This window comes from Sorghum bicolor, chromosome 10, assembly GCF_000003195.3.
Source record: "Sorghum bicolor cultivar BTx623 chromosome 10, Sorghum_bicolor_NCBIv3, whole genome shotgun sequence".
Lineage (NCBI taxonomy): Eukaryota > Viridiplantae > Streptophyta > Magnoliopsida > Poales > Poaceae > Sorghum > Sorghum bicolor.
This window is the reverse complement of record NC_012879.2, coordinates 52,973,030-52,997,577: the sequence shown is the minus strand read 5'-3', so window position 1 is coordinate 52,997,577 and position 24,548 is coordinate 52,973,030. Positions and strand designations below refer to the sequence as shown.

Here is a 24,548-nt window from a genome sequence, read left to right as displayed (position 1 = left end):
AAAAAGAATTTTGCTAAACCAGATATACTCATTTTTGCTAGGGTAGGTTAATTAGCACCGTGAAATGATACAAAACTTCGCTCTTTCATTGGCCGCAAATATTGACAAAAAACAGAAGGGAAGGTAATGTAATGCTGTTTTGTCTCTAAGCATACGTGCTCCCATGTGCATCACCATTGAATACACATAGAGTACATGCTCTCTTCTGCAGTTCTGCTACACATACATCCCCACGTGCATCCACCATTGGATGCCTAGGGGATGTGTGCCCTTAAGATCAATTTTTCAGCGTCTAGGGAGGGAATTGTACATTGATTTACCATGTGCAATATAGTTTGTGGTCTCAACAAGATCAATACTAATTTGTTACAAGCAGCAGCAGGCTGGCCATGAGTCCTGATGCAACGCTTCAGGCTCCTTTCCATGCATCAGCCAAGCCAGAGCATATGAACAACAGGTATGATGCAGCAACCAACGGACGTTCTAGTGGAACTTGAGGCTGGTGAGCACGTTGTTGTTGACGGGGTCGGAGAGGTGGTCGAGCAGGTTCTGGAACGGGCCGACGCCGGTGACGAGCCCCTGGATGAAGTAGCCGAGGATGGCGAGCATGGCGAGCCTGCCGTTCTTGATCTCCTTGAGCTTGAGCTCATTCATCTCCTTCTCGGTCTTGCCGAAGCCGAGCGGGTTGAAGAGTGGGCCGCCGGGGTAGGACGGGTCGCCGGAGCCGGCGAGGAACTTCTCGAGGCCGAGGAAGTACTGCTTGCCCATGGAGCCCGGGTTGTACCAGTCCTGGAGGCGGCGGTGCTCGGCGAAGCCCATGAGCGCCATGTTGAAGACGAAGAGCGTGTAGGAGTCGGCCCAGTAGTTGTAGGTGCCCGCCGGCGGGATCACCCCCGTCTTGAACCACGGCAGCGCCGTCTCCGGCGGGATGATGCCCAGCTTCCCGAAGACCTCCGGGGCGATGGCGCCCGCCGCTCCCAGCATCGCGAAGCGCCCGTTGATCACCTCGCCGTAGGCCAGCCACTTGGGCTCGATGAAGCCGCCGGTGCCCTCCGGGTCCGAGAGCCCCAGCGGGTCGAATCCATAGTCGCCGGGCAGCCTGCAGCAATGACGCCGGTGAGCATATGTGTTGTGTACTAGATTGCCATTGCTAGTAGAAGGTTTTGCTGCGTGCGTGCGTGCGTGTGAGCAGAGGTACGTACGTGCCATCGAGGTAGGAGAGGGACTGCTTGGACGCGAACCACAGCTGCCTGTCGGCACCTTGCTGCGAAACGAAAACAATGGAGTCAGCATTCAGTAGTCCTGTCTAGAAGGAGCTTGAGATCGGAGGTTGACGACGACGGACGGATCGTCGGAGCTGCTACTACTACTACTACTAGTAAGTAGCTAGGGTAGGGCCTACGGCGCAGACCTTGGCTGGAGGGCTGGAGCTGGCCCTGACGACGAAGGGCGCCTTCCTCGCCGACGACCTGGAGACGGCCGACTGCACGGCCGGGCGGGAGAGGAGAGCCTGAGCCGCCATAGATCGGTGCTGAGCTTCGGACAAGGTGCGTGCGGTGGCGAGATCGTGTCGCTGCTGTACCTCCGCAGTTTGGGTGGGAGGAGAGGGGCACAGCACAGAAGAAGAGGCGCGGAAAGTATGTGATGACCGTGGCTGCCGCGAGGTGGTGGATCGGAGGGGCCCAGGGAAATCTAAAACCGCGCCGGGGAGATGAGGCCGCATCCGCGGGGCCACTGGCGGCGCGCCGTGTGGCGGCTACGATGGGATAAGGGGGCGCCAGGGGCATGTGGCTCGCAGGCGTTGGCAGTCGCTGGGCCGCTGGCATGCACGCACGCCTCAACACTTGGCCGAGATTTTCTTTTTTCCGCCCAACTGCCCCCAGGGCACGACCACGCGTACGTATGGTACGCTGGTGATGGATGTTGGATAATTTGGCCTATCTGAATGTGGATGAGACGTTTTTGGCTCAAACGAAGCCTATAGAGGAAAAGTCTACTACAAATCGTCTAAATAACCTCTGAGATGGTTTTGAAGGTAGTTTCAATCATGCGGCATGTTATGTGTGGATACTGACATAACGGTGTGTCGTCATTGCATAGTAGAAAAAAATCGACATAACATACACCCTAACATATTAAAAGTTAACTATGTAACCCCCTTAACTATAAACTCTGGTGCTGTAATCCTCAAAGTATCCAATAATGTTCAAGTGACTTTATAGATGGTTTTGTGAAGCAGGTTTGACATTCTATCCCGCCATTAGCCTAAGTGCCTATGCTTGCATGCAGACTCATATGTAGGGATGGATTTAGATAGGATCCGCACAGAATCGGATACGAATAGCACTATTATTTTAATTCAAATTTAAATATGAATACAGATATTATCGGATACTAGTGCAAAACGAATGTCTTAAATTTGAATTCGTATTCGGATATCTACTAGATTTCGATGGTAACAAATATCTATTTGCTTATTGATAGTTTTAGTAGAACAAAATCTTTATGCATGTAGAGAATATTATTATGGACCTGCTATTCGGCGCTGTTTATGACATATATTTTATACTAAAATTACATATTTCATTCATTGCAATTTCTGTAGGCACAATCTACAATTTCTAGTAACGAGAATAAAGAACATGTTAACACAAACCCGGCAACTGATTTGTGTTGGTAGAAAGACAATTAATTAACGATTAACAATTCTTTCTATAGGTAGAAAAGGACAAATTTTGAATATATTATGACACAAAAAAAAATTATAAAATTAATAATTTACTTGTACTAGTTGGTGGTACAAGAGTATTGCCTAAAATCATTTAAAATTCAGACACCTAAAACATAGGAGAAGTTTATTACGATTATATAATCCCTATAGATAATGACAACTCAAAAAATAACATATAGAATAAATATTTGTAAATTTAAATATATCATAAATCAATAAACCTATAAATAATATTTATCAATAATTAATAATTTTAAATATATAAAATAATTTCATTATATATGAATAATCAAAGTACTTAAAATTAACATGATTAGCTATATTAAAACTAATCTTTATATATCATTATTAATAATAAGGTAAATGATATTATTAGCCACAAAGATAAATTTTGAATAGCTTAAATGCTGCATATTATTTATATTAAAGTTGATATCATCTACATTACTAATTAGTCGTAGGTAATTTTTAGATGGTTTTACAGGTTACTTTGTCATTTAGTATTTAAAATTGAATCAGATTCCGAGTCTTTCCTTTTTGCTCAATGCGTCTGTGGCGGCGAATCTTTCATGTCCTACCGATCTTCATCGGCGGTACCAATGAGAGCATCCACATTTTCCTCGCGTCTTGGTCCTCACCACTGGTGAGTTTGTTCTACACATACAATGGAATGTTCAAAGCAACATTTTTCAGATGATCATTCAATAGAAGCAGTCCTCTGGTCATCCCCTTTTATGGAGCTCTTCATGATAGCAGCCCGGTGTATTTGGAAGGAGCGCAATGTTTACATTTCCAATCATAAAGTTGAAACCCTCTTGACACCCTACACTTATGAATTGGCTCCAAATGTTGCAATCCTCTTTTTTCCCAGGTAAGTCCTTTGGTTAGCCCTTTCTTTGGCTAACCCTTGTAACCGTTGCCCTGTATTTTGGTTTTAATATATTCTGTGGCTAGGGAGCTTTGCCCCACGGTTTTCTTTCAAAAAATAAAAAAAAAGAAGTCAGGCATCAAAACTAGATCAAACAGGGTATAAACTTGGCCCCACCATCACCTCGACAAGACAATAAACTGCACGGGCAGCCTTGTGATTTCTATTGTGAAAGAGTGAGAACTCCTCCTAGACTCATCATCACTAAGTGAAGAATGACTCTACAAAAATACAAAATAAGAAGTTTCAATCGATCACAAAACACAAGTTTCAATCAATCATAAAACACAAGTCGAGTGTACAACAGACATCATACAACCAAGATTTAAGTATGCACCAAACAAAAGATAGCACAGGTCTAATCTAATTCTGTTATGCGTATATGAATGGGAACACTAAAGTTAATTGTACAACGTGTATGATACTATAGCACAAGTGCACAGCTCTTTGTTGATAAGGATGAAGCTATTAGATATCTTATCCAATTTCAACCAAAGAAATGTAAAGAAGACAAAGGTTCTTGAAAGGATCAAGATGCCCAAGAGGGGGGGTGAATTGGGCTTCTCTAAAAATTTAAGCAACCTATAAGCTCTAATTCAACCCCTTGTGCCTAGTGTGACCTAGAGAGCTACCGGATAAAAGTTTTGCAACCTAGTTCCAATTCTATTCTAGCAAGACAATTCTAAGAATGTAAAAGCACAAAGTAAATGCTAGAATGTAAAGGAGTAGTGGAAGAAAGTGCTCGGCGATGTTTTGCAGAGGTATCAGAGAGTTGCCACTCTCCACTAGTCCTCGTTGGAGCACCCACGCAAGGGTCTTGCTCCCCCTTGGTCCGCGTAAGGACCAAGTGCTCTCTACGGGCTGATTCCTCGACACTCCGTCGCGGTGAATCGCCCAAAACCGCTCACAAGCTTGACACGAGCCACCCACAAGAACTCCGGGCGGTCTTCGTATCTCCAATCACCACCGAACCATCTAGGTGATGGCGATCACCAAGAGTAACAAGCAAAGAACTCTCACTTGACCCAAAAAAGGCTCTAGAGAGTGGTGGATGCACACTTGACTCTTGGAACTCACTAGAGAAGAATTCTCTCAAGAAATCACTCTAATATCAATCCTCTCTAGGCTCTTGCAACTCTCTTGCTCCACAACAAGTTTCTCTGATGTTCAAATGGGCAAGAGACCTCTCATGGACGAGGTGGAGGAGTATAAATACTACCCACGAAGTCCAATGGTCAGCCAACCGTTTTCCACTGAAAACGAGGTCACCGGACGCTCTTTATGTTGCACCGGACGCACTGCACCGAGCGTCCGGTGCTCCATAACGGCTAACTGTACTTGCGTCTGACAGGTCACCGAACGCTAACTCTCAGCGTCCGGTGCACTGTCCGGTGCTCTTGGGAGTTTTACATGCTCCCTACGCATGGGACCGGACGCTACCCGGTGCGTCCGGTGCTAGCGTCCGGTGCTCGGGGAGGTTAACAACCTCCCTGGGTATGGGACCGGACGCTGCCCGGTGAGACCGGTGCCAGCGTTCGATGCCTAACCCTAAGCACCGAGAACTCCCAACGGCTAAAGACCTCACCGGACGCACTCAAAGAGTGTCCGGTGCAGCGTCCGGTGCCCCCTTGGGCACCCTAACTTCGTCGAAACGCGATCGCTCCAAAACGAAGTTGGTTCCTCTCGATCTAAGGACTATCTCTGAGCTGCCTAGTGCTAGGTTTACCAAGTGTGCACCACACCTAAACCTAAAGCCTTGCCTAAGTCAAGCTACTAGATCAAAGCCCCTCTTAATAGTACGGTCAAAGGAAAACAAAGTCCTAAACTACTCTAAGTGCCCTTGTTCACCATATGGCACTTAGACCTAGTCTAGTCTTGACGATGTCCATCCATCCTTTGAAAACCGAAACGATTTCCACTATTAAGTAGGCATGTACGTCCCTGTCCATCGAGTACCTATTACTATGACCTTACCTATGACTTTGCCTCTGCAAAACACACGTTAGTCATAGTAATCAACAATGTCATTAATCACCGAAATCACTAGGTGCCTAGATGCTCTTTCAATCTCCCCCTTTTTGGTGATTGATGACAATAACCTCGAGTATGAAAAGAGTTTAGGTTTTTCAGATGACTTGGTTTCAATAAGCATGATACAATAAGAACAAGGGGATTAGTCATGCTTATATCAACCAAGTCCAACATCCTGCATCCAAATATGTGAGTGGTATACAACAGGATATAAACACAAGTCTCATAAGTACATCGGAGTAAAATGCGGAAGCAAAGGTAAATATGAGCCAAAAACACATGACATTAAGATAACACAATAAGCACAAGTCATGTCTCACAACCATAGAGTATCTCACATAAATGCAATGCATAAAGATAAACGTGATGCATGATGGAGTAGCACACAAAAGAGTATATCAAAATAAAGAAGACCCTCAGCCTCTCTAGCTCCCCCTAACTCTCATACTCTCTACTCTCTCTCCCCCTTTGGCATCAAGTGCCAAAAACCTAAGAAGTTGGTGGAGGAGGCGAAGTAGTGGAGTCCCTCGGCACGGCCTCAAAGCGAGCTGCATCGTCTAAACCGTCGGCCGTCGAGGCGGAGGAGGTGAAGTGACCCTCTGAAGCTGCACGGGCTGGCGAAGCGGTCCGAGTCTGCTCTGGAGGCGCTGGAGCTGTCACTGGCTGTGCGGGCTACTCGAGTCCTGCTGACGAAGCTGGCACGGACTCGGTCGCTGTAGCTGAAGTCTCTGGCACTGTAGACGAGGGTGCTAGCTGCTCAGACGATGCTACGGACGACAACAGACGCTCAGTAGTGGTGACTGGCGCCGTAAAGGCTGCAGGAGCCTGCAGAGGTGGAGGCGTAGGGTCACCAGTCAGAGCACTGTAAGAGAAGCTGAGATGCGGATCTGTCGATGTGTCCAACACAAGCTGAGACGCTGACGCTGACTGTGGAGTGAATCCAGAGTGGAGAGGTGTAAACTGTGGTACCTGCTCAAAGCCAGAGGAGATAGCACCCTGGGAGACCTAGTGCTGTGGCGTCGAGAACGGCGGACTCTAAGCGGGGAGCTGTAGGGGCTGCTGTGACTGACTCTGAGTCTGAGGCGCTGGAGTGGGTGGCCTGACAGTCGAAGTGCCTGGGAGCTGTATCTGTGGAATCTGAATCCCTGAGGCGGCCATGATAGCGGCCATCATCGCTGTCTGCTGGGCCTGGAACGCAAGCTGCTGCTCTTGAAAGGTGAGAAACTGTCGCTGGAGCTCATCCTGCCTAGCCTGCACTGCTGCATTGATGGCAGCCTGGTCCCTGTCTCTCCTCGCCTGCTCCTGAGCTGCCCGGCGCTGATCTGCCCTCATCCCCTCTAAAATAGCAAACAAAGCGGGGTCTGAAGCACTCGAGGAGCCTCCTGCCTCATGGTCGTGTGCTCTAGGGGGGAGGTCTGTCACTGGAGGTTGATAGTCATCATCTGAGCTGTCGGAAGCAAAGTCAAACTCTCCCTCAGCCTGAGCATCTGCAAGCGCCCCAATGGCTATGTCCTGCTGCTCCTCAGTCTCTGGTACTGCTGCTGTACTGCGAGTGCCCCTAGGAGAAGGTGGGGGCACTGGGCCACGTGGTGCACGAGGAGGAGGTGTAGCTCTGAGGTCGTGGTGTGCTCGCAGCATCTGCCTGGGGTCGTAGTGAGGGAAGACGGTGTCTGAGTCTGTCAACTCCCTCTGCAGGTGAGCTGGTAGGGGTACTGGCCTGGCACGAAGAATAAGCAGAGTGATCCAGTGTGCGTACAGCAGCTGACGCCGTCCCCTGAAGCTCTCTGAAATAGTGTCCTCGATCTCTGAGACTATCAGATCCCACAAGTTGAACGGTGTCTTCGAGATGAGGTGAGCAACTAGCCACTGCTGAATCCGAGTGAATCCATCTCTGCAGCCTGTCCTAGGGAGAAGGGTCTTCCTCAACACAAAGTCGAGGATCCTAGCTGGGCGTGTCAAGTCTCCCACTGTCCTGCTGGAGCCCTCTCCAAACGGTGGACGGAAACAAGGAGCCACGAAGTCTACAGGTGGTATCTCGCCACCCTGAGGACGACGAGGGGGCTCGAAGTTCCCGTAGCACAGCTGGTGAATCCTGGTGGAGTAGGCTCTCAAACCAAGCACCTCTCTGGCCCTCTGTGCTGTCACTCTGTAATCTGTGCCTGCCAGTGCGTAGTGGATATAGCTGTGATCTGGAGAAACCCACACTGATGCGTAGAACTCTCTGACCCACTGCTCACAGTAAGTACCAGGGAGAGCTAGCAACTCTGGGAGGCCATGGAGGTAAGTGAAGTTGAAAGTATCAAGATGCCCAAGAGGGGGGGTGAATTGGGCTTCTCTAAAAATTTAAGCAACCTATAAGCTCCAATTCAACCCCTTGTGCCTAGAGTGTCCTAGAGAGCTACCGGATAAAAGTTTTGCAACCTAGTTCCAATCCTATTCTAGCATGGCAATTCTAAGAATGTAAAAGCACAAAGTAAATGCTAGAATGTAGTGGAAGAAAGTGCTCGGCGATGTTTTGCCGAGGTATCGGAGAGTCGCCACTCTCCACTAGTCCTCGTTGGAGCACCCGCGCAAGGGTCTTGCTCCCCCTTGGTCCGCGCAAGGACCAAGTGCTCTCTACGGGCTAATTCTTTGACACTCCGTCGCGGTGAATCGCCCAAAACCGCTCACAAGCATGACACGAGCCACCCACAAGAACTCCGGGCGGTCTTCGTGCCTCCAATCACCACCGAACCGTCTAGGTGATGGCGATCACCAAGAGTAACAATCAAAGAACTCTCACTTGACCCAAACAAGGCACTAGAGAGTGGTGGATGCACACTTGACTCTTGGAACTCACTAGAGGAGGATTCTCTCAAGAAATCACTCAAATCTCAATCCTCTCTAGGCTCTTGCAACTCTCTTGCTCCACAACAAGTTTCTCTGATGTTCAAATGGGCAAGAGACCTCTCATGGATGAGGTGGAGGAGTATAAATACTATCCACGAAGTCCAAAGGTCGGCCAACCGTTTTCCACTGAAAACGGGGTCACCGGACGCTCATTATGTTGCACCGGACGCACTGCACCGAGCGTCCGGTGCTTGATAACGGCTAATTGTACTTCTCTCTGACAGGTCACCGGACGCTAACTTCCAGCGTCCGGTGCACCGTCCGGTGCTCGGGGAAACATTACATGCTCCCTGCGCATGGGACCGGACGCCGTCCGGTGCTAGCGTCCGGTGCTCAGGGGAACTTTACAAGCTCCCTGGGTATGGGACCGGACGCTGCCCGGTGAGTCCGGTGCCAGCGTCCGGTGCTTAACCCTAAGCACAGCACTGTCCCAACGGCTAAGGACCTCACCGGACGCACTCACAGAGCGTCCGGTGCAGCGTCCGGTGCCCCTTTGGGCACCCAAACTTCGTCGAAACGCGATCGCTCCAAAACGAAGTTGGTTCCTCTCGATCTAAGGACTATCTCTGAGCTGCCTAGTGCTAGGTTTACCAAGTGTGCACCACACCTAAACCTAAAGCCTTGCCTAAGTCAAGCTACAAGATCAAAGCCCCTCTTAATAGTACGGTCAAAGGAAAACAAAGTCCTAAACTACTCTAAGTGCCCTTCTTCACCAAATGGCACTTAGACCTAGTCTAGTCTTGACAATGTCCATCCATCCTTTGAAAACTGAAACGATTTCCACTATTAAGTAGGCATGTACGTCCCTATCCATCGAGTACCTATTTACCATGACCTTACCTATGACTTTGTCTCTACAAAACACACGTTAGTCATAGTAATCAACAATGTCATTAATCACCGAAATCACTAGGGTCTAGATGCTCTTTCAATCTCCCCCTTTTTGGTGATTGATGACAATCCTCGAGTATGAAAAGAGTTGAGGTTTTTAAAGTGACTTGGTTTCAATAAGCATGATACAATAAGAGCAACGGGATTAGACATGCTTATATCAACCAAGTCCAACATCCTGCATCCAAATATGTGAGAGATATACGACAGGATATAAACATAAGGCTCATAAGTACATCGGAGTACAACGCGGAAGCAAAGGTAATATGAGCCAAAACACATGACATTAAGATATCACAATAACCACAAGTCATGTCTCACAACCATAGTATCTCACACAAGTGCAATGCATGAAAGTAAACGTGATGCATGATAAATTAGCACACATAAAAAGTATCTCAAAAGAATAAACTCCTAAACACCCTCTCTAGCTCCCCCTAACTCCTAACTCTCATACACACTCTCTCCCCCTTTGGCATCAAGCGCCAAAAACCTAAGAAGTCGGTGGAGGAGGCGGAGCAGTGGAGTCCCTCGGCACGGCCACGAAGCGAGCTGCATCATCTGAACTGTCGGCCGTGTTGATGGTCCTTAAGTATCAAATGTAATTATCAAATAAATAAAGAAAAGGATCCAAATGAAATCAACATCTAGACTTAGGGTTTTATCTGACAGAATTCCACGAGTTTTGGTGTTTATCTATTTCTGGAGGGGGTTATCAGGAAATACGGAAGAAAGGCCCACACGTCGGGATTACATAGAGATATTAACGTGCCGCGCAATTATCTTACATCTAGAAGACTCCAGAAGCCACGAGACCGAAGTGGAGGCGAAACGGGGCCAGAGGCAGGGCGCCCGCCCTCCTGCCCTGGGCGCCCGCCCCCTCTAGGAGTCCAATCAGGACTCTGCTTCGCGGGAGATCTACACCGACCTAAAGGATGAATCTAAACCATACAATCTATGTCGGTTTAATCCAATGGCCCATATTCACTTGAAGGGACTATAAAACCAGACCCCCTGGCCCCTGGAGGAGAGAGCCTCTCAACCCTAATTCATTGTTCTTCAAGGGAGAAGAAGCCTCTGATCAAGATTAGAGCCACCACATCAATTAGATATCTAGATTAGCATAGCTACATAGGATTAGAGCTAGAAGGAGTCAATCTTCGATTGGTTTCTGGATCTATCAAGAGGATTCTTGGTAATTCTCTAATTGTGCTTCTAATTGCTTTCTAATTATCTTTGTTCTTCAATATTATGAATATGACTTTGTTCTACTTCAATATATTGCTTATGACTTTGCTCTATTTGCTTATATTCAAGATTATATTGTTCTTAGTTTATCATAGTTATGTACTTGGCTTAGTTAGATTTGATCTATATACATGCTTAGGATCGTATAGCGTTTATCCATCGGATCCATGGTTAAATGATAGATATTGTGTAGGCGTGGTGCTTATACCGTATTTATCTACGATTGTACCCAATATGCCAGATCGTGGGGTAGTTCGTGATAGTGACAGCTTCATTGATTCTTATATAGTCCCCCTCTCGTGTATTGGGCTGGCAGAGCAACATTATTACAGGGGAGTGATTGCTATGTTTCTCATATTCCTTGCTAATATCACTATGCATGGGCGTAGTCTTGTCTCACAATGATTGCTAAGTATGCTTGCACTAACTATGATATGCTAGACTATATAGTTGAGAATAACTTAGGGAATATTCTTGTAGTTCGTTCTAATACCATGCTAATGACTTTCTAGAGTATCTAATTGAGGTGCTTATCATATTTATTATGTGGCTAGATCAGATTAGTTATCCTTGTCACTATTATTATTTCATATATCTTTTATGTGACACTTATCCCTGTATGAAGAGTTAGATATAATGTTCTCAATTATACATGCAATGATAGATGCTCAATCTCATATTCTACTGTGTAATCAATATTGATGATTGCTAATCCCTTCCCAGTGGTAAAAATATAAATAACGATACCTAGAATACTTCCCGGTTAAAATGCTGCATCGGTATTAATCTGTGCGCTTGCAGATCCCAATCATTATTTATTTAGAAGAGCAATTGCATATTTCCATACCGCGTCTCTTATATCATGCTGGGGATGACAACTTGGCTTAAGTGGTGTGAGGGATAGGTTTGGCATTTTTGGCACCGTTACTAGATTTAGAGAACTTAGTCTACTTTTGGTAATGATGTTAAGAATACCCAACAGGCCGTCGAGGCAGAGGAGGTGGAGTGGCCCTCTGAAGCTGCAGGAGTAGGTGAAGCTGTCCGGGTCTGCTCTGTAGGTGCGGGAGCTGTCACTGGCTGTGCTGGCGGCTCGAGTCCTACTGACGAAGCTGGCACGGACTCGGTCGCTGTAGCTATCGTCTCTGGCACGGTAGAAGACGGTGCAAGCTGCTCGGACGATGCTACAGACGACGACAGAAGCTCTGTGGTGGTGACTGGCGCCGTAAAGACTGCAGGGGCCTGCAGAGGAGGAGGCGTGGGGTCACCAGTCAGAGCACTGTAGGTGAAACTGAGGTGCGGATCTGTCTGCGAGTCCCACATGAGCTGTGACGCTGACGCTGACTGAGGAGTGAAGCCGGAGCGGAGAGGAGAAAACTGAGGTACCTGCTCAAAGCCTGAAGAAATAGCACCCTGAGAGACCTGGTGCTGTGGCGTCGAGAACGGCTGACTCTGAGCTGGTAGCTGGAGAGGCTGCTACGACTGGCTCTGAGTCTGAGGCGCTAGAGTAGATGGCCTGCCAGTCGACGTGCCTGGGAACTGAATCTACGGTAGCTGAATCCCGGAGGCAGCCATGAGAGCGGCCATCATCGCTGTCTGCTGGGCCTGGAAAGCAAGCTGCTGCTCCTGAAAGGTGAGAAGCTGACGCTGGAGCTCATCCTGCCTGGCCTGCATGGCTGCATTGATGGCAGCCTGATCCCTGTCTCGCCTCGCCTGCTCCTCAACTGCACGGCGCTGATCTGCCCTCATCCCTTCTTAGATAGCAAGCAGGGCGGGGTCTGAAGCACTCGAAGAACCGCCTGCCTCGTGGTCGTGTGCCCTGGGAGGGAGATCTGTCACTAGCGGCTGATAGTCATCATCTGAACTGTCTGAGGCGAAATCAAACTCTCCCTCTGCCTCTGCATCGGCGAAAGCTCCAATCGCGATGTCCTGCTGCTCCTCTGTCTCTGGTACTGCTGTTGTACTGCGAGTGCCCCTAGGAGAAGGTGGGGGCACCGTTCCACGTGGAGCACGAGGAGGAGGTGCAGCTCTGAGGTCGTGGTGTGCTCGCAGCATCTGCCTGGGGTCGTAGTGAGGGAAGACTGTGTCTGACTCTGTCAACTCCCTCTGCAAGTGAGCTGGCAAGGGAAGGGGTCTGGCACGAAGAATAAGCAGGGTAATCCAATGTGCATATGGCAACTGACACCGTCCCCTGAAGCTCTCTGAGATGGTGTCCTCAATCTCTGAGACAATCAGATCCCAAAGGTCAAACTGTGTCTGAGTGATGAGGTGAGCAACGAGCCACTGCTGAATACGAGTGAATCCGTCTCTATAGCCTGTCCTGGGGAGAAGAGTCTTCCTCAACACAAAGTCGAGGATCCTAGCTAGGCGTGTCAAATCTCCCACTGTCCTACTGGAGCCCTCCCCAAACGGCGGATGAAAACAGGGAGCCACGAAGTCAACTGGTGGTATCTCACCACCATGAGGACGACGAGGGGGCTCAACGTTCCCGTAGCACAGCTGGTGAATCCTGGTGGGAGAGGCTCGCAGTCCAAGCACCTCTCTAGCCCTCTGAGCTATCACTCGGTAGTCTGTCCCCGCCAGTGCGTAGTGAATGTAACTATGATCTGGAGAAACCCACACTGACGCGTAGAACTCTCTGACCCACTGCTCACAATAAGTACCAGGGAGTGCAAGCAACTCTGGGAGACCGTGGAGGTAGGTGAAGTACTGACGAATGTCTGCTCCAACCACGTTCCCCAGTATCTCTAGGTCAATCACTCTGTGCTCCCTGAACTGTGACTGAGAGCGAACCAGTGCCTTGTAGATGTCCTCCTGTACTACTGTGTAAAACCTGGCACCGGCTCTGGGATCCCTGGCAGCTGGAAACCACGTAGGAAACGGAACGAACCGCAGCTGCTGGATCTCTCTGGCAGACACGAGAGTGAGATCCCTGTGAATCCTGACTGGCCTCTGTCGGGAAGCTGGAGTGCCTCTGACTGGTGTGGCACGAGCAGTGGAGGTAGACTGACCCGGCGTACCAGTCCGAGGAATGGCCTGGGTACGCGCGCGAGTCGACCTCCTGAGGGGCTGCTCCTGCTCCTGTCCCTCTGTTGTGCCCTCTGCCTGGGTCTCTGTCTCTGTGACTGGATCCTCCTGAGCTGGATCCCTAACCACAAGCCTAATCCTCTGTCCTCCAATCGTCACGGTGCCTGGAGGGGATCCATGGAATGCCTCTGTCTCAAGAACTGCACGCCGCTGCCGTGGCGTGAGGTCATCCCCAATCCTCAGAGCACCAGAGCGACCACCTCTCTCAGCTGCCTCAGCCGCTGCTGCAACTGCCTCTGCGACCTGTGCATCTCTGTCACTGGCCTTGCGCTTCTTGGTGGCTAGCTTCTTGCCTTTGCCTTTCTCTTCCGCTGAAAGGCGACGGGGAGGATCACCTCCACCATCACCACCTGAGGAACCTCCAGTGTCGGCTGCCGGACCGCTGGCATTCTTGCATCTAGCCATTGCAAGAACTATCGACTGATCAAACGTCCGACAAACAACCAACTGACAACAGAGATTAACGCGCTGCAGAGAATAGACAAGATAGGATATATATAAGAAATTATAACAACTAAAGGTGAGAGAGAACCCTATAGATCGCAAGATGAGATAAAGAATCGGGCGCGAACGGCTTACGATCCACGGACGAGACGCGTTCCGGATGAAATCTCTCGATCGACAACCACCGGAGTACACAAAACTTCTCCTTAAGGTGCTGCACAGGGTTAATGAAGAAGATGGGAGTCAAAAACCCTTTTCTAATCCGTTGAGACAAAAACTCACACACCTTAAAGGCAGGTAACTCAAGAAACTCACTCAAGCCTTCAAATCACCGCGAGATCGAATCTGCACGAGGGAAGAAGGAAGAGGGAGAGGCTCCGAAGTGGATCTGGCGCGGGGGAACCTCCGAGGACGACGGGAAACAGCCGAGGTCGCCAGAGGGAAACGGCGGCGCGGCTTGCGGCGAGTTAGGGCACGAGCGCGGTTGAGAGAGAAAAAGAGAATCCGTCCACGAGATCTCCCGGGCGCGGGCTTTATGCGCCCGCCGCGGGGTCACCGGACGCTCTTTAAGTGGCACCGGACGCGTCCGGTGACCACCGAACTCATGCGTAGAGAGGTATGCAAAACGGCATTGCACCGGACGACGGGCACCGGACGCTGGCATTAGCGTCCGGTGCTTCAGGTCACGCTAGGTGAGCACCGGACGCACCTCACCGGACGCTGCAGGGACACTGTTCCTGCGTCCGGTGAGTGCAGTCTGGCACACTCACCGCACCGGACGCACATAGGGAGCGTCCGGTGCATCATCCGGTGCTCCTCTGAGCACTTTTTCAACTTAGCACCTCGTCCGACTTTGACCCAACCAAGTTCCATTTCCAAAAGCACACAAATAAACACCAAATGGAACTGGTATGAGTGACTTCTCTCAAATCCTCAAATTTTCACAGATATTTAGCCATAGGCTTAGTAGTTTTTATGAAAATAATTCGAGAAAATCACCAAGGAGCATCATATGGCCATAAAAGCTAGGGGTTTGAACCACAATGAGCTTTGAATGCTCCCCCTATCTATGGACGAACACAACGGATGCTCAACGAATAACCGAAAATAAACGGTCAACTAACAAGCATGCATATGATATGAGTTGTAATGCAATACTTGAAGGTAAACTAATGCTTGTCAAGTTTGATCCAAGGTTAAGCTTTTCACACACACGAGGGGGTTATCTTAACCATATTAGACAAGCCCTACATGCAAGTTTTGTATTTTAGATTTAGTATGCATGATATGCAAAACAAAAGTTATTTACAAGATTCAACACACAACTTTTATCTTTTAGTGAAGTTGGATAGGTCAAGCACATTAAGTTCATTTCTCAACATACAAAACCTAGCTTCATCTAGGGGTTTTGTGAAGATATCCGCCAATTGATTTTCCGTTCCCACATTCTCTAGGGATATGTCACCTTTAGCAACGTGATCCCTAAGGAAGTGGTGGCAGATGTCAATATGTTTTGTGCGGGTGTGTTGAACCGGGTTATTTGCAAGTTTTACGGCACTTTCGTTGTCACACAACAAAGGTACTTTGTCTATACTTCATAGTCTAGCAAAGTTTGTTTCATGTAGAGTATTTGTGCACAACAAGCACCGGCGGCAATGTATTCCGCTTCGGCCGTTGACAAAGCAACACTATTTTGTTTCTTTGACATCCAAGAGACAAGTGATCTACCTAGGAAGTGGCACCCTCCGGATGTGATTTTTCTATCAATCCGGCACCCGGCATAATCCGAATTGAAATAGCCTACAAGTTGGAATCTTGCACCTTTGGGATACCACAAGCCTAGGCAAGGTGTGTATTTTAGGTACCTAAGAATTCTCTTGACCGCAATCAAGTGAGATTCCATAGGCATTGCTTGATACCTAGCGCACATACACACACTAAACATGATATGGGGCCTAGATGCGGTGAGGTAGAGTAGACTTCCTATCATAGAGCGATAGAGAGTCTTGTCAATAGGGTTACCTCCCTCATCCAAGTCGAGATGCCCATTTGATGCTATGGGAGTCTTGATTGGCTTGCAATCCATCATCTTGAACCTCTTGAGAAGATCTTAAGTGTACTTATCTTGAGAGATGAAAACTCCTTCCTTCATTTGCTTGACTTGAAATCCTAGGAAGAAGGATAGCTCGCCAATCATGGACATCTCAAACTCCTTGGACATCAAATCACCAAATTCCTTGCAAAAATCTTCATTAGTAGAGCCAAAGATAATATCATCAACATAAACTTGGCAAATGAAGATTTCGCCATTCATTTTCTTGGTGAAGAGTGTTGTGTCAACTTTCCCAATCTTGAAGCCCTTCTCAATGAGGAAGTCCCTAAGCCTCTCATACCAAGCTCTAGGAGCTTGCTTGAGACCATAGAGAGCCTTGGACAACCGGTAGACATGCTTGGGGTACCTAGGGTCTTCAAAACCAGGGGGTTGCTCAACATAGACAAGCTCATTAATATATCCATTTAAAAAGGCACTTTTCACATCCATTTGAAATAATTTGATATCATGACTAGATGCATATGCAAGTAGGATACAGATTGCTTCAAGTCTTGCCACCGGTGCAAAGGTTTCACCGAAGTCAAGACCTTACACTTGTGAAAAGCCTTTTGCCACAAGTCTTGCCTTGTTGCGCACCACTTTGCCTTGATCATCCTTTTTGTTCCGGAAGACCCATTTTGTTCCAGTCACTCTTGCATCTTTGGGTCGCTCTTCAAGTGTCCATACTTGGTTGCGAGAGAAGTTGTTCAACTCCTCTTGCATGGCCATGATCCAATCCGCATCACGAAGAGCTTCCTCTATAGTCTTTGGTTCATCTTCAAGAGACACAAAAGCGTGATGTTCAATAAATAAAGCATGTCTAGAACGAGTAGTTACACCACGTGATGGACTCCCGATGATGAGATCTTGAGAGTGATCTTGGAGGAGATGTGATGTTCTTCTTAGTGCCACTTGAGGGGTTGGTTGGGGAGCATCAACATCTTGTGCTTGTGCCACCGTTGGCTCATGAGTGACTTGAGTGTCTTCATGAGCATCTCTCACATCCTTGTCTTCATCTTGTGGACCTTGTGAGGTGGATGGTGGCTCAATGACTTGCACATCATCATCATCTTCTTTTGGCTTGATGTCTCCCACGGGCATGTTCTTCATGGCATCCCTCAATGGTTCACCACCTACATCATCAAGATTATCACTTGCTCCTTGGGAGCCATTAGTTTCATCAAATTCAACATCAAATGTTTCTTCAACCATGTTTGTGGAATGGTTAAAAACCCTATATGCCTTGGACTTTGATGAATAGCCAACCAAGTAGCCAATGTCACATCTTCTTTGGAACTTTCCCAAGTGTTGGCGCTTCTTGTAGATGTAGCATTTGCATCCAAACACTCTAAAGAATGAGACATCGGGCTTCTTCCCATTGAGCAACTCATATGGTGTATTCTCTAGGAACTTGTGAGGAAAGAGCCGGTTTGAAGCATAGCATGCCGTGTTGATTGCCTCGGCCCACATCTTCTCCGAAGTGTTGTACTCATCTAGCATTGTTCTTGCCAAGGTGATCAATGTCCGGTTCTTTCTTTCTACAACCCCATTTTGTTGTGGTGTGTATGTTGAGGAGAACTCATGCTTGATTCCCACTTCATCACAATACTCTTCAATGTTGGTGTTGTCAAACTCTTTGCCATTATCACTTCTAATTTTCTTGATCTTCACATCAAATTGATTTTGGGCATTCTTTGCAAACTTCTTGAAAATTGATGCAACTTCGGCTTTGTCTTGCAAGAAGAATGTCCAAGTGTACCGGGAGAAATCATCAACTATGACCAAGCAATATTTGTTGCCTCCAAGACTAGCATATGTGGTTGGACCAAATAAATCCATGTGAAGTAGCTCAAGCACTCTTGAAGTAGAGAGATAGGCTTTGGTTGGATGTGTATTTGCAACTTGTTTGCCCGCTTAACATGCACTACAAAGTTTGTCCTTTTCAAATGTCACATCCTTCAAGCCTCTAATCAATTGTTTCTTCATCAACTTCTTGAGTGTACCCATTCCAACATGTGCTAACCTTCTATGCCACAACCACCCAAGTGAAGTCTTGGTGAATAAGCAAGTCTTGACATCAACTTCATCGGATGAGAAATCAACTACATATAAGTTGTTGTGCCGGAAGCCTTTGAATATCACTTCATTGTCATCTTCCTTGGTCACAATTACTTCCTTCTTCTTGAATAGGCATTCAAATCCATGATCACAAAGTTGTCCAACCGAGAGTAAGTTGAAACTCAAAGATTGCACGTAGAGCACATTGGTGATGGAGTTGTCATTTGATATAGCAACCTTTCCTAATCCCTTGACCTTTCCTTTTGAATTGTCACCAAATGTGATCTTCTCTTGGTTGTCAACATCTTCATCAAGAGAGGTGAACATCCGGGGATCTCCGGTCATATGTTGAGTGCAACCACTATCAATTACCCAATGTGATCCACCGTTCTTGTAGTTCACCTACACACAAGAGATTAAGCTTGAGATTTAGGGACCCACATTTGCTTAGGGCCCTTGACCTTCTCTACTAGTTGCTTTGGCACCCAAATCTTCTTTCGCCTTTGCTTGTTGGGCGGCCCCATGAAGCTAACCTTGACCTTGCCACACTTGTCTTTCCTTACAATGTAATGAGCATTGAAGGCAAATGGTCTTGCATGCTTGGGCAAGGGTGGTGGTAGTTGTGCCTTACACTCATGAGCAAAGTGTCCTTCTTGACCACACTCAAAGCATCTCTTTGGCCTTAGCTTGCTTGGTTGATCATGAGTGGCTAGTGACTTGATGAGCTTTGTTTGATGAGCCTTGTAGCCAATTCCACTCTTGTCCATCTTCATGACGGTGTTCATGAAAAGCTCACTTTGAAGGTCCTTCCCCTTTGTGAACTTTGCTAACCCCATGGTTAGGTGTTCCTTCTCTTTCTTGAGCTTGTTGTTCTCTTGAGTTAGCTTCTTGATGATTGGGTCATTGTTGCTAGCTAACTCATCCAAGATGAATGTCTCATCTTCTTCTTGCTTGTCATACATCAAACCAAGCTTGAGATATTGATTTTCTTCCTTGAGTAACTTGTTTTCATATGCAAGCTTCTTGTCTTGATCAAGTGACTCAATCACAATGGTCTTGTGCTTGGCTTGTTCTTGCAACTCTTTCTTGAGCATGACAATTTTATCCTTGAGCTTGATAGTGTCCTCATAGCTCTCGACCACTACCACTTTCTTGCCCTTGCAATCAACACATTTGCTTGTGCTCTCCACAAGTAGGTCATCACAAGATGTGGCTACATCAAGCTTAGCAACATTATTAGTAGCAACATGTGTTTCATCAATTGCAAGTTCATAGGCAATTTCAAGGTTGTCATAGTTTGCTTTAAGAGTTGTTAGCTCTTCTTTCATTGCTCTATATCTAGTGATAAGCTCATCATGAACACTCTCAAGTTTATCATGTTTTTCTTTGAGCTCTTTTAAAGAGAGTTTGAGCTCCTTGAATTTAGTGGTCAGGATTTCATTTTGGTCTCTAAGCTCATCACTAGACTTAAGCTTTGCTAGAAGTGTTTCATTTTCAAGTTCAAGCTTTTCATTTTCACTTCTAGATTTTCTTATGACTTTTGTGTACTTGTTAAGCAATTTTACAAGTTCATCATAAGAAGGTGATTCGTATTCACTATCACTTTCACTACTCTCATCCTCACTTTGTACCTTCCGGTCACCCTTAGCCATAAGGCATAGGTGTGTAGAGGATGTAGATGATGGTGAAGATGATGGTGAGGAAGCATCGATGGCAATGGCGGCAACCTTCTCATCATCACTCTCATTGCCGGAGGAGTCACCACTTGAGCTCTCAATGTCGGTGAGCCAATCACCAACAATGTAGGCCTTGCCATTCTTCTTCTTGTAGTGCTCCTTCTTCTTGCCACCTTTCTTCTTGTATTGCTTCTTGTCATTCTTGTCATCATCACTTGAGTCATCTTGCTCTTTGTTCTTCTTCTTGTATTTGTCCTTCTTGGGCTTTGAACATTGATGAGCAAGATGGCCAAGCTCACCACAATTGTAGCAATCCATCTTGGAGATGGGCTTTCTCTTGCTACTTGTGAAGAACTTATTCTTCTTGGAGTCAAAGTTGACTCCATTCTTGTTGAGCTTCTTCAACATTTTTGTGGTTCTTCTCACCATGAGGGCAATAGATGCATCATCATCAGTTGAAGTTGATGACTCAACTTCAATCTTCTTAGCCTTGCCCTTGTGAAAAGCTTTGAGGGCCAAGTCCTTCTTTTCTTTCTTGGCCGATGAGGAGCCATCTTGGGGGTTTATGTGCATGTACATCTCATGAGCATTGATCTTCCCCAATATGGCGGTTGGTGTAGCGGTGGAGAGATCGCCTTGATGAAGCACCGTTACTTTGTGCCCATATTTCTCAATGGGAAGCACACATAGTATTTTCCTTGCTACATCCGCCGCACTCATTTGAGTGAGCCCAAGTCCATTTAGCTCCTCTACAATGACATTCAAGCGAGAATACATTTCATTAGCATTTTCTTTAGGAAGCATCTCAAATGTATTAAGCTTGTTCATCACTAAGTGATAGCGTTCCTCGCGTTCCCTCTTTGATCCCTCATGGAGCGCACAAAGTTCCTTCCAAAGGGCATTGGCGGTTTTGTGGCTCCGAACACGATTGAACACCTCTTTGCAAAGGCCTCTAAAGATGTGGTTTTTGGCCTTCGCATTCCACTTCTCGTTTTCTTGCTCTTGTGGAGTAAGAGCGGTGTCTTTTGCCGGAGGGGTAAACCCTTCGGTCGCAGCTTTTAGGCACTTTACATCGCATGCCTCAAGGTATGACTCCATCCGTATTTTCCAGTACGGAAAGTCATCCCCATCGAACATGGGTGGCGGTCCATCCCCGTTAGACATCTTTTCTCTAGGCGGTGAAGCCTAAATAATGAGCACTAGGCTCTGATACCAATTGAAAGGATCAAGATGCCCAAGAGGGGGGTGAATTGGGCTTCTCTAAAAATTTAAGCAACCTATAAGCTCCAATTCAACCCCTTGTGCCTAGTGTGACCTAGAGAGCTACTGGATAAAAGTTTTGCAACCTAATTCCAATCCTATTCTAGCAAGACAATTCTAAGAATGTAAAAGCACAAAGTAAATGCTAGAATGTAAAGGAGTAGTGGAAGAAAGTGCTCGGCGATGTTTTACCGAGGTATCGGAGAGTCACCACTCTCCACTAGTCCTCGTTGGAGCACCCGCGCAAGGGTCTTACTCCCCCTTGGTCCGCGCAAGGACCAAGTGCTCTCTACGGGCTGATTCCTCGACACTCCGTCGCGGTGAATCGCCCAAAACCGCTCACAAGCTTGACATGAGCCACCCACAAGAACTCCGGGCGGTCTTCGTATTTTCAATCACCACCGAACCGTCTAGATGATGGCGATCACCAAGAGTAACAAGCAAAGAACTCTCACTTGACCCAAAAAAGGCTCTAGAGAGTGGTGGATGCACACTTGACTCTTGGAACTCACTAGAGAAGGATTCTCTCAAGAAATCACTCTAATCTCAATCCTCTCTAGGCTCTTGCTACTCTCTTGCTCCACAGCAAGTTTCTCTGATGTTCAAATGGGCAAGAGACCTCTCATGGACGAGGTGGAGGAGTATAAATACTACCCACAAAGTCCAAAGGTGAGCCAACCGTTTTCCACTGAAAACGGGGTCACCAGACGCTCTTTATGTTGCACCGGACGCACTGCACCGAGCGTCCGGTGCTCCATAACGGCTAACTGTACTTGCGTCTGACAGGTCACCGGACGCTAACTCTCAGCGTCTGGTGCACCGTCCGGTGCTCCGGGGAGTTTTACATGCTCCCTGCGCATGGGACCGGACGCTACCCGATGCGTCCGGTGCTCGAGGAGGTTTACAACCTCCCTAGGTATGGGACCGGACGCTGCCCGGTGAGACCGGTGCCAGCGTCCGGTGCTTAACCCTAAGCACCGAGAACTCCCAACGTCTAAAGACCTCACCGGACGCACTCACAGAGCGTTCGGTGCCCCCTTGGGCACCCTAACTTCGTCGAAACGCGATCGCTCCAAAACGAAGTTGGTTCCTCTCGATCTAAGGACTATCTCTGAGCTGCCTAGTGCTAGGTTTACCAAGTGTGCACCACACCTAAACCTAAAGCTTTGCATAATTCAAGCTACTAGATCAAAGCCCCTCTTAATAGTACGGTCAAAGGAAAACAAAGTCCTAAACTACTCTAAGTGCCCTTCTTCACCATATGGCACTTAGACCTAGTCTAGTCTTGACGATGTCCATCCATCCTTTGAAAACCGAAACGATTTCCACTATTAAGTAGGCATGTACGTCCCTGTCCATCGAGTACCTATTACCATGACCTTACCTATGACTTTGCCTCTGCAAAACACACGTTAGTCATAGTAATCAACAATGTCATTAATCACCGAAATCACTAGGGGCCTAGATGCTCTTTCAGTTCTCATGGAGCTGCTATCTCGAGAATAAAAGAAATCCTTTTGACTTGTAGACATCTTCAAAGCTTGATTTTCTTTAGTTGGCTTAAGGAATGAACTCTGCAGGCTATTGCCAGTTGGCACTACTACTTTCGCATTTATTCCACTAGAAATATACGGTGAGAAACTTCCATGTCATTCTGCGCTCAAAAGAACAAACCAGGGATTAAACAATAAGAATTGCAACAGATATGTACAATTTATATCAAACACAGAACTGGGAAAAGCTTAATGTATTATTGGGTCTTTGAAACAACAAACTTAAAATACTTTAACGGGAACCATATATTGGGTCACAGCAAAACATTAAGAAACTTGGATTGAGTAACCTAACATATTTGATAAAAAACAAAATATAACGTGAGAAGCTTGAAGCAAATTGAACTAAAAAGTGGACTGGCAGGTATAACTGCATTACAGCCACGCAGTTTAGACTTTTGAACTTATGGAAATATTTTCATACTAGATTGCCGGACAACATCAGCATATTGAAGCTAACAAACAAACAGAAAGTATAAGGGAAGACAGGCATCGACCAAACAACTGAAGAAACAACAAACAATGCAAACAAATATTGTGTATATGCTGCATCATCAGATACTATATTAGTATCAAGTCTGAAACATAGTACACACCAAAGAATAGAACTAAACCAAACCACATGTATCGAAGGACCACTCGACAAACAGTAAAAGACATTTGAACTTTAGTCGTACATAAAGAGAAGAATGTTTTTGTGAGTTAAGAACCTTGTTTTGTCACAAAAATGGAAACAATTTTTTTCCCCAGATTTTCCTAACAGATCAATGCGACCACATTACATAGTTTAATCTAAACTGAATGTCTAACGACATACAGTAGAAAAATTATAGTACTGACCCACATTTACATCCTAATCACACCACTGTTGCAAAATCAAACGAAACCATCACTGCGTTCAACATTCAGCCAATAGCACATTCTCAAACGATGCAGCAATTACTTCTCCATAGCACAGTGACAAATCAATAGAAGTGCTGATTCATCTATTATTTTAGTCACTTGTATACAATAAGGCAATACAAGGAGCAAAATTTACTCAACTCTAACACAAATAATAAACTATACATGCAAAATCTAGCAAAATGTGCATGTTTGAGACTATCCTAAAAGGTTTTCACAATTGGAGTAATATCATAGGAGCAAGTCATCTTGAATCTTGACGGAACAATTGACTGGAGCTAGTTATGTGCATGTTTGAGACTCTATCCTAAAAGGCCTTAACAATTAGGGTAGTATTAGAGGATAAATTCATATTGAATCCTGAAGGAATAATTGACTGCAGATAGTTATGCTATCAGGTGAAAAAACAAGAAAAACTTGTTACAGATTACTATAAACCAATAGCTGTGGACAGCTTGCTTGACAGATTCCATGTCCGGATGGTGGCCAAGGCCAACCGACCCTACCATGCCACCCCTAAGGGCTCTGTGGTTGCACTCAAATTAACATATACTGGGTAAAGCAGATTTGATTATCATTGCAGAGCGGATCTATCCTGATTTTTATCAATCGATGGACTGAATTTTCAAGATGCTACCTGGTGTCAATTTGCAATAGCAGCTCATAAAAGTAGTCTTTTTGAAACAAGACCTGCTAAAATTCGTCTGAACAATTCAGAAATGACTTATAAGCATTATTCCAGTTTGTTCCTGCTAAAATC

At 46.5% G+C, this 24,548-nt stretch overlaps 1 protein-coding gene across 1 annotated transcript; it reads right to left on the bottom strand.

Moving 5' to 3' along the window:
• Positions 122–1,859, bottom strand: LOC110430685 (chlorophyll a-b binding protein 8, chloroplastic). The gene is made up of 3 exons (XM_021448484.1): positions 1,412–1,859; positions 1,203–1,264; positions 122–1,099 (listed from the first exon to the last, which is right to left on the bottom strand). The coding sequence occupies exons 1-3, from the start codon at positions 1,721–1,723 to the stop codon at positions 484–486; spliced, it is 990 nt and encodes a 329-aa protein (XP_021304159.1). The 5' UTR covers positions 1,724–1,859; the 3' UTR covers positions 122–483.

Coding starts and splice junctions, on each gene's coding strand:
- LOC110430685 (XM_021448484.1), bottom strand. CDS start 1,723: ATGCGGCCTCATCTCCCCGGCGCGGTTTTAGATTTCCCTGGGCCCCTC. Junction 1,265..1,411: donor GCTCCAGCCCTCCAGCCAAG/GTCTGCGCCGTA, acceptor TTCGTTTCGCAG/CAAGGTGCCGACAGGCAGCT. Junction 1,100..1,202: donor CTCTCCTACCTCGATGGCAC/GTACGTACCTCT, acceptor TCATTGCTGCAG/GCTGCCCGGCGACTATGGAT.